The following is a 16269-nucleotide window of genomic DNA, read 5'->3' as shown; positions in this document are numbered from 1 at the left end:
CCTTCAACGATTTCTGGAAGGACGACTGGAAATTGAAGAACGGCATCATGTCTTTGTTTACCCAAGAATTGTGCCTGGAAATAATGCATAATTTTTAACGTTCGCAGTTCGCCAACTCGGCCACCAGCCCAACTAACAGACCACACCCAAAATTTAGTACGTGACTTTCTTCTTACATTCTTTCGTCACATTGTGAAAAGAGATGAAATCGGAAAACAATCACGTCTACTTCCCTTATAAAACAATTTTAAATTCTACTTGATTCGTTCAGTTTCCAGTACACAAATCAAGAAGCAATTAATATAACGTGATAAAACTTTGAATGAAAATGTCGTTAGTGTGTATCACCTTACGACCAAAAATTGTTTAAATCCAATAAAAACTCTTCGTATTTAGACTCCGGTACCTATAGTTGACTTTTGATCGAAAATGTCCGTCATTGTGTGATATATTAGTGTATAATTTTCTAACATCCGGCTGACTTTATTCTCTGCCTTTAATTCTTGCAAGTTGCAAGAGTATAAAATGTTCGGTTGTGCCCAAACTTAACCCTTCCTTACTTGTTTTGTATTGTTTTCTTGTGAGTATTGTGCCTGTTTTATTGCGTGGAACTAAATAACGTTATTATTTTATCGTAATCCGGCTAGTGAGAAAGTTCTATAAGCGAGAATGAGATTGTGCTCCTTTGAAATCTTTTTTATCAATTTCTTTAGCGCTCAAAATTCTATGCCAATAATATATTCTGCATAAGAACTGTCCTGGAGAATTCTTTTAATACCGAAACCAAAATTTCAACTGATTTTGAACCTGGGTAAGTGAGAACTGGATATGTGAGAAAACAGAAAAATCACTTTATTTTTTGCAAAATAGTCTCCTTCTGCTTCAATTGTACGGTCCAAAAGCATGTCGAACGAGCATGTTTTTGCTCGTTGGCTGCCGGTGCAAGCTTTTTGAATGGCCTCTAAGTCTGCATAACGCTTTCCTTTCATAGGCAAATGCATTTTTCCGAAAAGGAAGAAGTTGCACGGTGCCATATCAGGTGAATACGGGGAAAGGTTAATGGTTAACATGTGATTTTTGGTCAAATAACCGGTCACAAGCGTCGATCGATGAGACGGCGCATTATTGTGCAACAAACGCCAATTTTCATCTTCGCGAACATGTCGAACACGGCGCACCAACCGCTTCAAAACTCCAAGGTAGAATACCGCATTAACGGTTTGGCCGCGTGGAACAAATTCTTTGTGGACAATACCCTTGGAATCATAAAAACAAATCAGCATTGTCTTCACTTTTGACTTCTCCATGCGCGATTTTTTGGGTATCGGCTCGTCCGGTGCCTTTCATTCAGCACTCTGGCGTTTCGTTTCGAGATCATATTGGAAACACCACGTTTCGTCACCAGTCACAATATTGTAAAGGAAGTGTTTGTACTTTTTGACCTCTTTAATGATGTCGTTCGAATGTTGGATTCTGAGCAATTTTTGGTCGTCAACTTGTGCGAAACAAACCCAAATCGATGTTTTGGAGATGTTCAATTCCATTTCCATCAGACTCAATAATGATTTCGTCTGATTTTTTATGAATTCACGCACAGTTTGATGGAATTTCCGGTGATCATGAATTTTGATTGTCCACATGTTGATCGTCATTTATGTATGTCTTTGAAAATGTTGAAACCACTCGTGCACTCTGCTACGGGATAGGCAATCATCGCCATAAACTTGTTTCATCAATTGAAACGTTTCGGTAAAAGTTTTACCAATTTTAAAACAAAATTTAATGTTGGCTCATTTTCGCACCGAAAATGAAACTTAAAACGCAATAACTTCACTTCTAATCAATGAAATGTCATGAAGCTTTCACTGCTCGATAGCAGATTCTATAGATGGCACCGCCAGGTGGTGCTAGATTTAAAAAGTCCTCTGTTTGCTTTAGAAGCACCTTGTATTATTCACGAGGAACTATAGCTACAATAAAAACATACATAGTACATTTATAAAAGATACACACATACAGTAACAAATTACAAATTTAAGATCTGCTATCTTATGACTCGGTTTTGGAAAAGTACAAATGAGCAAGAAGAAAATGATGTTGAAGTTGGACCTAGCAACGAGGAATGGATTAATCTTGTGTCTCGCGAATCCAATGTGTTAATGCCGAGCTTCGAAGATTTCGTTCGACTTGACGGCAACGTAACTAACGCTGGAGAACAAACCGACGACGACATCGTTAAGAATTGCGTGAATACCTGTATTGCTGGAAATGACAGTGAAGACGAGGCACAGCGTTCGGAAATAGAAATAAAGATCAATCCAATGAAGCCTTTAATGCTTTAATTTAAGACGGTCAATCAGTACTTTAAATACGCGGCGGTTGTGGATCAAGCAATATTCGATAAAATTTATGGCTAGAGAAAAACATTCAAAATACAAAAACAGAAACCCAAACGAAATTTACGGATTTTTTATGTGTAACTTATGTTCTAAATGAAATAAAATTACATAATACATGAATTTTTGTTTTTTTTCGTAAGCATCTTGATACCGTCTCTTATAAAGTACTTAATACATATATGTCGAAATTTAATGAACGTTACATACACACTATTAAAAATATATGTATGTATATGCACATAATTTTATTGTTATTGCTGCGTACCTCTATGAGAGAAACGCTACCCATGTACCTGCATTAGCCATAAACTCGGGTTAGTGAGAAACCTCTACAAGCGAGATTAGATTGTGCACCCTTGAACTCTCGCTTACATAGGTTTAACTTTATTTCTATATAAAAATCGTCATAATCGTTGTATAGCCCTCGATTGCTACTACGTAAGAAAGCTCAAATGGACATTTTAAGGGTGTACTTATATTTGCAGCGATTTTTATACTCTCGCAACAAAGTTGCTAAGGAGAGTATTATAGTTTTGTTCACATAACGGTTGTTTGTAAGTCCTAAAACTAAAAGAGTCAGATATATGGTTATTTATACCGAAGTGATCTGGGTGACGAGTAGAGTTGAAATCCGGATGTCTGTCTGTCTGTCTGTCCGTCCGTGCGTGCAAGCTGTAACTTGAGTAAAAATTGAGATATCATGATGAAACTTGGTACACGTATTTCCTGGCTCCATAAGAAGGTTAAGTTCGAAGATGGGCAAAATCGGACCACTGCCACGCCCACAAAATGGCGAAAACCGAAAACCTATTAAGTGTCATAACTAAGCCATAAATAAAGATATTAAAGTGAAATTTGGCACAAAGGAGGGAGGGGCATATTTGGACGTAATTTTTTTGGAAAAGTGGGCGTGGCCCCGCCCCCTGCCCCGTTTTTTGTACATATCTCGGAAACTACTATAGCTATGTCAACCAAACTCTATAGAGTCGTTTCCTTCAGGCATTTCCATATACAGTTCAAAAATGGAAGAAAACGGATAATAACCACGCCCACCTCCCATGCAAAGGTGATGTTGAAAATCACTAGAAGTGCGTTAACCGACTAACAAAAAACGTCAGAAACACTAAATTTTACGGAAGAAATGGCAGAAGGAAGCTGCACCCAGGCTTTTTTTAAAAATTGAAAATGGGCGTGGCGTCGCCCACTTATGGACCAAAAACCATATCTCAGGAACTACTAATCTAATTAATTTTACAGCAAAATAAAAAAATATGTAAATGACGGATAATGAAATCTCGATTATCACTTTATCATGCGAGAATATAAAATGTTCGGTGACACCCGAACTTAGCCCTTCCTTACTTGTTAATTTTTGGTAGAGGTAAAAAAAAATGTGTAGAAAATCAAAAGCAAAACTTATTCTTAGAAAAATCAATATATAACATATTTCATAAGCCTTTCTTCAGCAATTCATTGTAACACGTGAAAAATATGCCTGAAGTAAAACTTAATTTGATTGTCGACCACTGTTCAGGGTCTATTCAAGAAAAAAAAACGAAAATCAAACAGGTGCAGTAAATTAGTTACGTGCATGTAAGTAAACTTTTTGTGGTTTCGCTAAGATATCGCTAACTGAAATTCAACCATATGTTGTTAAGTATAATTTACTGTTTCATTTCCCCACCGGAAGCCCATGTATGCATCATAATGTACATATCGGTGAGTATAAATTAAATAGAACTAATTTTCCACATAGATAAGGGTGAAAAGGACATCACCTACTTCAATTCGGTATAAAAACTTGAGACACATTAGTATATGTCATTAAGTTGATTCAAAAATGTTCTACAAGTATATATATTTATTTTGGTATTACACTTATTGTTAGAATATACTTATGCATTGTCTACCCACTTTAAAGGCACCCATATACCTACATATATATGTATGTACATATCGTCTCATGTTGGTTATACTAATTCCATATTGTTTGCAGAAGTTAATGAGCTTTCAGCAATTTTGTATTAGCTACATTGTCTTTAAAGTTTAACTAGTTAGCAAAATTGAAACAGCTTGCATGGCATATTTCCAGTTTTAAAGTCTACATCATATGCTCTAATCTAAGTTTAGCCAAATTTTAAATAAAAAATGTTTTTACACATGTTGTTCACATACCACAAACAGCGATTGCAATATTTTTCGAGTTATTGATTGAAATCGAATGCATTACGTATTTCCATGTGGTGCCAAATATTTCTTTAATAAAATTAAAATTATAACGTGTAAGCCTTTGGGAAATTGCCACGTGACGGTCGTTTGTCAGGTAAGGACACAATTCGTGTCGTTAATTATATTAAACCTCATTTCAAGGGTTGGGCACAAATTTCGATTGCTACTTGATTGTAATCAAATTACACAACCTGTTCTGAACAATGGAGCATGACGGAACAACAAATACTACTGGTAAAACACCCCTGCAATGTAAATGTACTAGTTCTACACAAGCAATCTATTAACTATGAGTTCGTTTCGTAGCTCAAGTGCATATTGAGGATTCCATCTATTTTCAACATTAGCAACCTGTGTGCTTTACGCTCATAATTGAGTACAGTGTTCACCTAACGTTTTAAAACAATCGATATATATAGTTTTAGGTTAAGGGCAGTTGAGACAACCGGTCATTTTTGATGCCAAATACAACTTCACATAGATCTAGAGACTATAATATACCCAGGAAGCAATTTGAACTTTTCACAAATATTTTGCTTCGGCTAAAATCGATTCCACCATGTTTTACATGCTATAATGTGAAAAAACAAGTCAGATTGATATGGTATACTCACTTATAGATAAATTTCACTCGACTTTCAGCGTAACAAAGTTGACTTTTCAATCCTATTTACATAAGTCCCACAATTAACTTGAGAAGTTTGTGATGATGACCCCGGGAGCAACGACTTGGGGGCGGCAAAACGATCTTCGCTGTTTTTTAATATTCAGAAAATTACTTCAACAATTATTTTTACAAAACTTATTATAAAAGATAAAGAGTTGTACACTCACAATGTAATCATCTGAATAACATTGAAAAATATTAATTTTTACTCGAATACTCTTCAGTCTTTGAATTTGTGTTATATCTTTTGGGTTATATCTTTCTTAAAAATAGCGATAGAACTTAAAGATGCACTTTTCTACTTTGATCGCTGCAAAATCATATCATTGTAATTTAAAGTTGAAGCAGTTTCACATTCTATTGAGAGAATCGCAAGATTGAACAGTCTACTCTGACTCATGGTCGATCTCAGATAAGATTTGATCAATTTAAGTTTGCCAAAAGATCTTTCACAAGATGCAACTGATACAGGTATAGTGAGTAGTATTTTTAAAGCTGTCGCTAACGTCTTGTAGCCTTCCAGTCCCATTGAAGAAATGTATAATAAAACTTTTTCTGGCGAAAATCCAATTTGTTCTTCGGTTTTCTTCGCTCTCTTTAATAAAAGTAGGAAGTCTTGGATGTCACTGTCTAAATCTTCGTTATCGGTTTTTTCTATGGCTTTTAATAAATTTACTATCAATTTCCTCAAAAATCGTATTCTGAGAATTTTGCAACTTCAGAATTTGCGTGGCTTCTAGTTCCTAAACTTTATATAAATTCACTTTTGTTCGAACCACCTCATGAAACTTTGTAGGAAACGAAGTTGTAGCTACGCCAATGGCTATAAGCAAAATATACTGATACTGAATTAGAGTTCAACTTGCGTTGGTTTTTTGACAAATACTTTTTGTTGTACATTTTGTATAACCGTCACAAATACAAGAGATTCCTTACAAGAGTTTTCGATCGTTTAGATTGTTTGGCAGCTATATACCATAGTAATTCGATCTGAACAATTTCTTCGGAGTTTGCGTTATTGCCAAATTTCGTTAAGTTATCTCGTAAAATTATTAGTTTTCCATGCAAGCACTTAATCCCGATCGTTCAGTTTGTATGACAACTATATGCTATAGTAATCTGATATCCACGGTTCTGAAAAATTAACAGCTACTTGGGGAGAAAGGGACGTGTGAAAATTTTCAGATCGGACCAGTTCGAAGACACGGCTACGTCAACTCAGCTTTTCAAGCTGATCATTGAGACTTTATTGTGGCAAACTTAACATATCATATTCACTCACACGAAATGAAAGCATATCTTGGAGGCGGCTATAAATTCAAATATCAAACTTCCGAGTGTATCTGCTATTTAAATAATTTTCATATAAATCTTTTAATCGCCTTTAGGCAATTTAACTTGAAGCATTCCAGTTTATCCTCAAGATGCATACTCCAAATACAAGGAAAGATAGCATCTAATAAAGCGGTTAATATACATACTTGTATATACATAGTGGATAATATATGGTGTATTATATATTGGACATATTGTTCTATATAACATTATAAACATTGTATTGTTAATGCTGTCATAAAAATTGCAAATATCGCTATCTTTTTAGAAACTATGCGCAAATTAAGCTGCACTTGCAATTACATGTTTACAAATTATATGTGCTAATATTTTCACGTTACCCAGAAAGAGTCTGCGAAAATAACTAGTTGGAACAAATAACTTTATATATTTTATGAAAAAATCCATTTTTTTATATTCACATTAACATATGTATTTAGTTCCATGAAAATGAAAGTGATTAAAATAATGACGATAACGTCTAAACAAAAGAAAACATGTAGACGAATAGACAATCCTATAGAAAAAGTCCGCGTACAAGGTTCATAAGATATTCTACCTCAGAATTCTTCATAAAATTTAATAGGAAGTCGAATGTCCCCAACATTTAAAAAGTTTAGCTAGCTTTAGCTTTTGGCATGGATTAGACAAGCGTTTCTGTCGAAGGGATGTGAGCACATTCCTCGTGCAGCATAACCTTTGAAATAATTGTGTGTAGGGGGATTTTACGTTCCAGGGAACCTTATGGTGCTATTTAGGATTGAAATCTGGTGATTGTGGTCTTGTTTAAAGCTGCTTGGGGAAAGTTTTAGAGTAACGAAAGCTTAATTATGTCTACTGTATACTTTGGTTCGTTATCCTGTAGAGAATAGTAGTCATTTGCAAGACCTAATTCTTCCGCTCTTTGCTTCAAATACATTTTAAGATATTTAAGGTATGCATATTTGTCCATGGTGGACTCTATTAATTTCGTAATTGCTTCTTTATCATCATTCTTCACAATATTCATCCAACACTTTTATATTTCTATTTTATAAATTGTATGCAGTCGTTTTCTGCGCTGGTAAATTACTATTTTTTTGTAAATTTATCTATAAAACTATGGCGTGAGATTTTCATTGTTTTTAATGGGATTATGCAATTGACTAGTAATAAAGTGCTTATTTAATTACGCTCTAAAATTTAGTATATAAATGTTATTTTTTAACATAAGAAAATAAAATATACATATGTATGTAATATCTATCGCTTGCTGTATGTGACTGATTGAAGTGAGTTCCATGGTCTGCTTTGAAAGGAAGAGATGGAAACAGCTGAATACTTAATTCTGAATATTAACAGTGGATAGTGGAGGTTTGGATAGATTTTTCGATACAATAAATGCTTGAGAAATATGTACTATATATACAAGGGACATTCCAAAGAAAACAGGACTAAAAAAACAAACAGAATAAATGGTGTTTTCGGCAAAATCGAAAGAGTGTTTTAGCTCGTTGGCCGGTACGGTCGCCAGTATTCCGGTATAAGCCTTCTGAATGGCCTCTAGGAAGAAGTCGCACGGTGCCATATCAGGTGACTACGGGGAGTGGTTAATGGTTAAAATGTGATTTTTGGTCAAATAATCGGTCACAAGCGTCGACCAATGAGACGGATTTTTAGTCGTCAGTCAATTTGTGCGGAACAAATTTGTTTCATCAATTGAAACGTTTCGGTAAAAGTTTTACCAATTTTAAAACAAAATTTAATGTTGGGTAATTTTCGTAAAACGCAATAACTTCACTTCCAATCAATGAAATATCATGAAATTCTCACTGGGCAGTCGATAAAGATAGCAGATTCTAATGCACTAGTCGACATGTAGATGGCGCCACCGGGGGATTTAGATTCAAAAAGTCCTGTTTACTTTGGAAACCACCTTGCAGTAAAGTCAAAAGGCTGACAGAAATCAACATTACTTTACATGGTAAGTAAGCAAGCAAGCGAATTTGTAATAAGATCGTCCAAATTCTTGAAGTTTCTGAGAAGTGGATCGAGCCATGCAGAACTTCTGCATATAAAATTATACCAATGTATTTAATTCCACATCGTTAACATTGAAATATACGCTTTCCGCATTTTATTTATACTCGTATATACATAAATGTACAGATTCTAGCATTCTTTGAAATATATTGGAGCATACTCGTACTACGGTGGAACAAATAGTATTTACCCTGCAGAAGAAATACGTTAATTTTGGAAACATTTCTAAGGAAAATTACAGGCCAGCCCAGGTTCGAAAAGGAGACTATAAGGCGCAAGTTTTGATGGTTAGGTCGCTCGTGAAAGGAAGAAAAATATCGGATATATGTATAAAGAATTTAGCAATCATATAAACAGACTGATCAAAATCAAGTTCTTGTACGGGATATCTTGAATTTGGGAAGGATATTAAAGTTTTGGTGAGAAGTTAATGTTATTTCTTGTTTTCTATTGCGATAGTGGCGCTGTAGGATTGTGAGGCGAAGTTATTCTCGGACAGCCGTCCCAACTGTCACTGTCACTTTAATTTCAAAACACAAATTGAAATAAATCAGCTTCTATATTCATCCATATAGAATAAATAATCAATTATATTTATTAAATTTAACTTGCAGAGTCACGCGACAACAACGTTTATGAATGTATTGTATGATTGTTGTAGACACAATTTGGTGGAAGGGTACATTTCTTCTTTCACATAGAATTCCATTATTTATTTTCCACGCAGGTGATAGAATTTATAAATATAATTTGAGCATATAAGTCTTGAAAATAAAGTAAGCAAATACAACTTGTATTGCGACAGCATCTTAATTATTAATTTTAAAAAAATCTAATCCGTTAAATTAGCAAATCATTCAAATAAAGAGCCAACTTGTTTTAAAATTGGTAAAACTTTTACCGAAACGTTTCAAATGATGAAACAAGTTCATGGCGATAAATGCCTATCCCGTAGCAGAGTGCACGGTGTACGAGTGGTTTCAACGCTTTCAAAGTATTCACCTGATATGGCACCGTGCGACTTCTTCCTTTTTGGAAGAATGCATTTGTCCATCAAAGGAAAGCGTTATGCAGACGTAGAGGCCATTCAAAAGTCTTTCGGTATACTGGCGGCCATACGGGCCAACGAGCTAAAACACTCGTTTTACTTGAATCAGAAGGAGACTATTTTGAATAAAATAAACTGATTTTGCCGAAAAAAACCATTTGTTCTGTTTTTTTACTTTGGAACGCACCTTGTAATATTAAAGTAGTGACAAATAATATAGTTTAACGCCATTCTGTACCAAATCAATTCAAAGATGTTCTAGACTAATTTAATAAAAAATGGTTATCCTTGTGAGTACTAACTTTAACTAGAATATTTTCAAAGTTTCATGACATTTAATTCAATAGTTCTAAAATTATTGGTAGTAAAGTGACAAAGAGCCACATTTTGGACTTTTAAAATACAAGCAGCCTCTGAATAAATAAAGTAAATATAATATTGCACTCGTGACTCTAGTGACCAGTAAGCTGTCCAAATTCCTCGGAAGCGCAACAGTCCGGCGACAAGATTATTATTAAGCAAATTAACTGGAAATAAAGCGGTTTAGGATTTGGGAAATAGGTGAAACCGTGTAACAACCTCATCTGCTTATCCTAAACAAAGTGTACTATAATAAAATTGCGTTGGCGTGACATCGCCCAATTTTACGTGAAATTCCATACCTTAGAAACTACTTCAACCAAATTTGGTGTGTATCATTACCCGTTTATGTTAACTTTGTAAAATGGGAGAAACCGGATTTGGCCTACTTTTCATATAACACATTTTTTTAATTAAATCTGATTCTTTCTCTTTAAAATATATGGTATAAATCAATTTTAAAGATATCGGAATAATCGATCAATCTGTGAGATACGAAGATCGCTTTGCCTGGGTGTGTTATGTTGCGATTTATATTAATAAAATTATAATAACTATAATAATATAGTGTAATGCAGAAGTAAATGTCTATCTATCGGCTCAAATATGTACAATAGTGATCTACTTTATAATGTTTATAATGACAAATACGTGTAATATTTCATTTTAGCTATAATTTGGTATAGTGTCTAATACGAGTATGAATGAAATCGGTCTGGGCTTACCTGTAATGGTCGTTGCGGAGGTCCAGCCATACTATGATGATGGTACATAACGTCATGTTTTATTTGACCCGGCATTTGACTGTGATGATGTGTGGTTTGATGTTTACCCATATCCACCGCCGCCAGTGCCTCCGCCCTACTAAGGATACCATCATTGATTCCCGCAAATATATCACCCTATTTAAAATTAAGAAGAAGAAGAATTTAAAAATAAGAATAAAAAATGAAGAATTAATATGTGAAATATATGCAACGTCTAGTTAACTTATTGTACTCCATCTACATACATATGTATACATATACACACATCATTAATATTTTCACAAATTAGAACCTTTAGTAATTAAAATATCCAAAATCTGAGTTGTTATCGATAATTGAGCTGGTAAATGTTTTTTACTAATCTCATAAGCAATTTTCTGGAACGCCGTATGATATTGTTGTTTTAGATTAAAAAAATAAAAAAACTTAAAAACAAACAAATACAACTGAATATATGTCAAATAAAGAGTAGTAATTATAGCCTCTTTTATTATAATTTTAAATTATCTTAATTTTTTTACTCAATGCAATTTTAACTTCAAAAAATATATATGTACTTTTTCTAGAATTAAGTATTTAATGAACAATACATCTTGGTAAGAGCATACACAAAGGGTAATGTATTCAGTGAACACGCAGATTTTTGCCTTTGGACTTAAATTTTTAAATCAGGTGCGTTGATAGGTTATGAGTAACCGTTTGGGGTTAGGTTAAGCCGCTAATTATAAAAAATTCAGATGCTAGAAAGAGTCGACTAAATTCTACTTTTTTAAATTTTTATACAATATTTACTTGTAATCAAAAAGTTTAATTCAGACTAATTTGGACCTTTTTTTCCATTTTTTCTATTTTTTGTTAACAAATTAACCGCGATTTTTTTTAGTTAAAATCGCGCTTTTTCTTCCAAGTGCTGCAAAAACTAGACAAAAAACTCCATCTGATTACCTCGAGAAATACATCACATTTAAAAAGCATATCAATGGTATTCACCTAGATAGAAGACTTACGTGGAGAAAACATATATCTAGTAAAATAACTTGCATGAAGATAAAAGCTGCAAATTTAAATTGGCTATTAAATAAAAACTCCAAACTTAGCCTAGACAATTAAGTGCTTTTATATAATGCGGTCATAAAGCCGATTTGGATGTATGGCATTCAACTGTGGCGTACAACCTGTGCAACTAATATAGACATAATACAAAGGTTCCAATCAAAAATGCTTAGATCAATCACGTGTTCGCCATGGTACATTCGTAATGAAAATATCCATAAAGACCTTGGTATTTCTATGGTAAGGAAAGAAGTAAAAGACAGCAGAATTAACTATATATTTAAACTCCGTAATCACCCAAATCCTTTGGCTAATGCTTTGGTACATTCCTGCCATCACACACGCCTTAAAAGAAGAGATATGCCCGCGTACTGAGGAGCAATGTATCACTAAAACAGCTCAATCACTTGTTTGAGCGTGTCTAGTTTTTAAATAGATTTAAGATTTTATAACTTATTGTTAGGCTTTTAAAACAAAAAGCAGATTCAATAAATAAAAAGATATTGAAAACGGTAACGAGTTACATATAATGCTCCACTTTTTTTCAACGCGTTTCTGGAGATTCACGGTCACGGGCTTATTTATTAATATTTTTCATTGAAAATTTGTTCTAATATACTTCAAAAGTTGTACAACAATATGTCATTAAATTTAATAAAATTATATTACTCATTTCGCCGCAAAAAAAACACAAATATATCGTTTTTGACTTTAAAACCTTATCCCAACACCACAAAATTAAGGTCATAACTAATATATCACAAATATATCGTTTTTGACTTTGAAACCTTAACCCAACACCACAAAATGAAGGTCATAACTAATATGTCGACATGCCGAAAACGGATAACATCGACTCAATGCTTCTCCTAATACAAATATTTTCGAATTCAATGTGGTTTAGTGTTGAATATGGATCGATTTGGCCTAGACTCTTGCTTAAATCTTATATATAAGGTAAGTGCCAAGTAAACAGGACTTTTTGAATCCAGCGCCCCAGGTGGTGCCATCAATGTATATGTCGACTGATGCGTTAGAATCTGATATCTTTATCGATTGTCCAGTGAGAATTTTATGACATTTTTCTTTAATTGGAAGTGAAGTTATTGTGTTTTAAGTGTCAGCATGCTTGTGTTATCGGTGCGAAAATGAGCCAACATTAAATTTTGTTTTAAAATTGGTAGAACTTTTACCGAAACGTTTCACTTGATGAAACAAGTTTATGGCGATGATTGCCTATCCCGTAGCAGAGTGCACTAGTGGTTTCAACGTTTTCAAAGTGGTCGTGAGGACAAATAATGATAAACATATGGGCCAATCAAAATCCGTGATCACCGGGAATTCCATCGAAACTGTACGTGAGCTCATCAAAAATCAGCCGAAATCATTATTGAAAAATTAATGGAAATGGAATTGAAAATCCCCAAAACATCGATTTATCGCATTTTTACACACGAAAGGTGTGTGCACGATTTGCTTTGCACAAATTGACTGACAACCAAAAATTGCTCTGAATCCAACAATCGATTCGACGCTTGTGACCGATTATTTGACCAAAAATCACATTTTTACCATTAAACACTCCTCGTACTAACCTGATATTGCACCGTGCGACTTCTTCCTTTTTGGAAAAATTAATTTGCCCATGAAAGGAAAGCGTTATGCAGACGTAGAGGCCATTCAAAAGGCTTTCACCGGCATACTGGCGGTCAAAAAAACAGCTGTATTGAAACAGAAGAAGACTATTTTGAATAAATTAATTGATTTTGCCGAAAAAACCAAATGTTCAGTTTTTTTTAAAGTCCTGTTTACTTTGGAACCCACCTTGTGTAGTCATTTACTAGTACTCCCACTTTCAACAACATACACTTGTTTACCTGCCTTACTTATCTTCTCATATCTCCTTTTCTCATTTCATAATTTTCATACATGCTAATTAATCTTTCTTTTAAAATTTCCTTACACCAAAGTCTCTCTTTATATTACATAATAATAACAACAACAATAAACATTTGCACTCATTAGTTGTATACATTATGTTAACTTCCTAGCTGCAAGGATTGGGAATTGAGTTTAATTAATAGAGTTACATTCGAAAAGAACGGACTTGTTATTATATCTAACATGGTAATTTTCTATTATTTGGTTAACTTTTCCTTCACATACCCAATTTATTAAACCTACGGTTGAGTTTACATCACATATACCACATTTAATGTAATATAATGTAGGTATGTATTTCCCAGTAACATTATTCTTTTAGAATATACTACAGTACCATTGCGATTCAGATTACACTGGCAAACAAAAATCTACTTGTTTTTTGTGACATGAACAGAACAAAGTGTTTATTATATAAAAATTGCTGCATTTGTATGCAGAAAATGGCTACAGATTTCTTCTATCACCCATAGTTTTTTTGCTAAGAGCATTTTTGTTTAAAAATTTTACTGACTTTGTTTTTCGGCGATATTTTGTTTTTGGAGTATCCTTTAACAATGGCCAGCAGAAATCTGGAACAACATTTGCCTTAGTACCGTTTTTCCATAGCAGAAATGTCTTGGTAGAACCGTTCCCTATGTTCGTCACTAACGGCCCCTAAATTTTCGGGGAAAATATCCAGATCAGAGTCCAGAAAGTGAATTTTAAGGGACATGTTGCAACCCATTTTTTATAGGCAGTAAGTTTCATTAAGCATTTCCTCAAATGTTTCATCTTTCATTACTTATCTTATTTACAGATATACAATGCTTCACTGACTCTTGGAAATTTTTGTTTCAGATATACATATGTATGTATAAGAACCCTCTTCCATTTCTGTCCATTGCCTTAACAAAATACTTCATTAAACCCAATTTAATATGCAAAGATGGTAGTAATACCTTTTTGGGATCAACTAGAGGTTCACTATGTAGTAACGTTTTTTTATCCCTAACGTACTGGCCACTGCTCGGAGTGGTCATGTGAATTCGCTGAATAGCCAGAAGTTACACGAAGGTAAATCAGGCGAATCTGGTGATTGCGGCGTTGAAAATGTGGCGAAATGGTCACCAATAACCAATGCAGTATGAGATGGTGCATTATGGCACTTCTTTGTTCAATAAATTCAGACATAGTAACATTTTAAGAATTCACTTTTAGAGCCTCGCAAAACGACGCGTATCTCAAATACGAATGCATATTTTGACGCGAAATTTAGCATACATAGATATCACTAACAGTACCACCAACTCACAGAAAAAAAATTACCGATTCGAAAACACGCAAGGTATAAATTTATTCAAATTAAATCACCTTTCAATTTGATCACATTTGTATTGTAAAATCTAAAACCGCAGGTTACAGAATATCTGTGGGTAATAGAAAAATTCTGTTTTCAGATTCACCTTCAGGGTATCAAACGGCATAAGAAACACCAAAGTATTTTCATATCACAAATTATGTGTCTACCAGTGTTAGACTTTAGTATTATATTGAAAAAGCGCACAAGAGGTAATAACCATTTCTAAAAAGGCGTGTGGTATCGAACGGTTCGCAGAGGTCCTTTACGATTTTGACTAACATTCATTCTTCGTAATCTAGATATCTGTTCGGTCTATGGCGGATTTGCCAGGTCTAAAGCTACACTGAAAAGGTTGTTGTGCACAACATCATTCTCCATAATCTAAATATGAATTTGTTTGGTCTATGGCAGATTTGCCAGGTCTAAAGCCACACTGATAAGGTCCAATCGGTTTATTTACAATTGGCCTAAGTATTTCACAAAAAAACATCGAGAAAGCGCGGTAATTAGCGCGTGCTTAGCAGCTGGAACACACATTTTTTCAGGTAATCCATTGGTCTCTGGAACTTTGTTGTACCACCTCGTCTTGGTCGAGTGGCGGAACGAAAAGGTTGTCACCTGGAGGTTGTTGGTGTAGGTTCTTCTTCATCCTTCACAGCAGAACTTTCGCCGTTTAGTAGTCTCGAGAGATTGAAACCGAGCTCCTGCCAGCCAACATCTCAAGCTCTCCTTTCTCTGAATCTGATTTTGGAAACAAGTTTCTATATCATTTAACATTTCAATTCAAGCTTTGATCGTGTTATTAGATATGGAGGTATATCTTGTGCTTTACTTTTGGCCTCTAATCCCAAAACTTCTTTGACGGCTTTGATTCTACACGGTTTCACGAGAGTTTCGCCGATTGTATGAGATTTGTAACATTGTGCTACTATTTTAAAAATCTCAAAAAGCGCTAGTAATATTTTTTCCGATGGGGAAAATCTTGTGCCACTAGACCCGAGTTTCTTTTTTTTAGGTTCTCTAATTTTCCTTCAAAGAATTTTTGCCAATGGTCAGACAAATTTGGATGTACTTTTTCTAAGTGACGTTTCAATTTCGCTGTTAAA

At 34.2% G+C, this 16269-nt stretch overlaps 1 protein-coding gene across 5 annotated transcripts in view; it reads right to left on the bottom strand.

The window, feature by feature from the left end:
• Positions 1–16269, bottom strand: part of LOC105232894 (inhibitory POU protein) — a 109080-nt gene that overhangs the window by 56313 nt on the left and 36498 nt on the right. For all 5 annotated transcript variants that reach the window (XM_049454660.1, XM_049454659.1, XM_029553243.2 and 2 more), the window contains exon 3: positions 10786–10962. In XM_049454660.1, coding sequence (XP_049310617.1) covers positions 10786–10962 — 177 coding nt within the window. The remainder of the gene's footprint in view (positions 1–10785; positions 10963–16269) is intronic.

The sequence above is a fragment of the Bactrocera dorsalis genome, chromosome 4 (genome assembly GCF_023373825.1).
Source record: "Bactrocera dorsalis isolate Fly_Bdor chromosome 4, ASM2337382v1, whole genome shotgun sequence".
Classification (NCBI taxonomy): domain Eukaryota; kingdom Metazoa; phylum Arthropoda; class Insecta; order Diptera; family Tephritidae; genus Bactrocera; species Bactrocera dorsalis.
This window is presented reverse-complemented; position numbering and strand designations above follow the sequence as displayed.